This window comes from Tarenaya hassleriana, unplaced genomic scaffold (assembly GCF_000463585.1).
Source record: "Tarenaya hassleriana unplaced genomic scaffold, ASM46358v1 Cleome3286, whole genome shotgun sequence".
Classification (NCBI taxonomy): domain Eukaryota; kingdom Viridiplantae; phylum Streptophyta; class Magnoliopsida; order Brassicales; family Cleomaceae; genus Tarenaya; species Tarenaya hassleriana.
Genome location: NW_010966449.1, coordinates 1 through 838, shown reverse-complemented (window position 1 = coordinate 838; position 838 = coordinate 1). Strand labels below are relative to the sequence as shown.

General features: G+C 45.8%; 1 protein-coding gene across 1 annotated transcript; it reads right to left on the bottom strand.

Moving 5' to 3' along the window:
* Positions 1 to 3: 3 nt before the first annotated feature.
* On the bottom strand, positions 4 to 833 carry LOC104821198 (ninja-family protein AFP1-like; the record flags this gene model as incomplete). Its single annotated transcript, XM_010551997.1, has 2 exons — positions 4 to 504; positions 770 to 833. Coding segments are annotated over 2 exons (405 nt in total), but the record flags the coding sequence as incomplete, so codon positions are not given.
* Between the last annotated feature and the right edge of the window lie 5 nt (positions 834 to 838).

Sequence of the window (838 nt, the reverse complement as noted above, 5' to 3'; positions counted from 1 at the left end):
ATGTTGTCTGATCAAAGCTCATCACTCTTAGTATCAACTCATCAGAAAAAGGAAGAAGATAAACTCTCATCTCCTACTTCTTCCTCAAATCTCAAATCCCCAGTTTTAATGGAAGGGATGAAATCTCAGACAGAGAACAAAACAGGGTTTGGTTAGCTCTCTCTTACATGACAGAAGAAGACGCGGTGTTGACGACAATATGCCGGAGAGGGTGATCGACGTCACCACCTCCGGCGTGTTTTACGAACTCCGCCGGCGACAGGAAAGTGCCGTGGCACACACACATTATCCTCACTTCCGATCCCTTTCCGTACCTGTAGAGTATTCCGTCTACTCTCCTTCCGTTGGGTCCTTCTCCTTTGGTGAAGACACACGGCATCTCGTTCTTCCCCTTCCCCTGCATGTTCATGTCCACCGAGCTCAGTCTCCTCAGCCGATTCGATGTGTTCGCCCCTTGTGTCGTCGGCGTTACTGTTCTTGCCTCTTCGCTGCAGTTGCTTGAAGCTGCGTTTGATCGGACAAAGACAAGGTTAACTGATTGACTCGATGTCTGTATATGTATGTTAAGAACCTACAGATTCAATCTTTTTTATTGTTTGAAGAAAAAGATTCATCATTTTCGCTGTTTAGACGTTAAAAGATTCCATCTTTGCAATCCCAAAAAACTTGTTATGCTCAATTTGGAGCCATGGATGCAAGAGTTTACAGTAATACGATCGATCTAATAAATACAGAGGTACGTACGTACATAGATATACATATACTGTACCTTGCGGAGGTCTGCTCTCCAACTCCGACAAGCTCGACGAACTTCCACCGCCGCCGCTGCCTCCGCCTT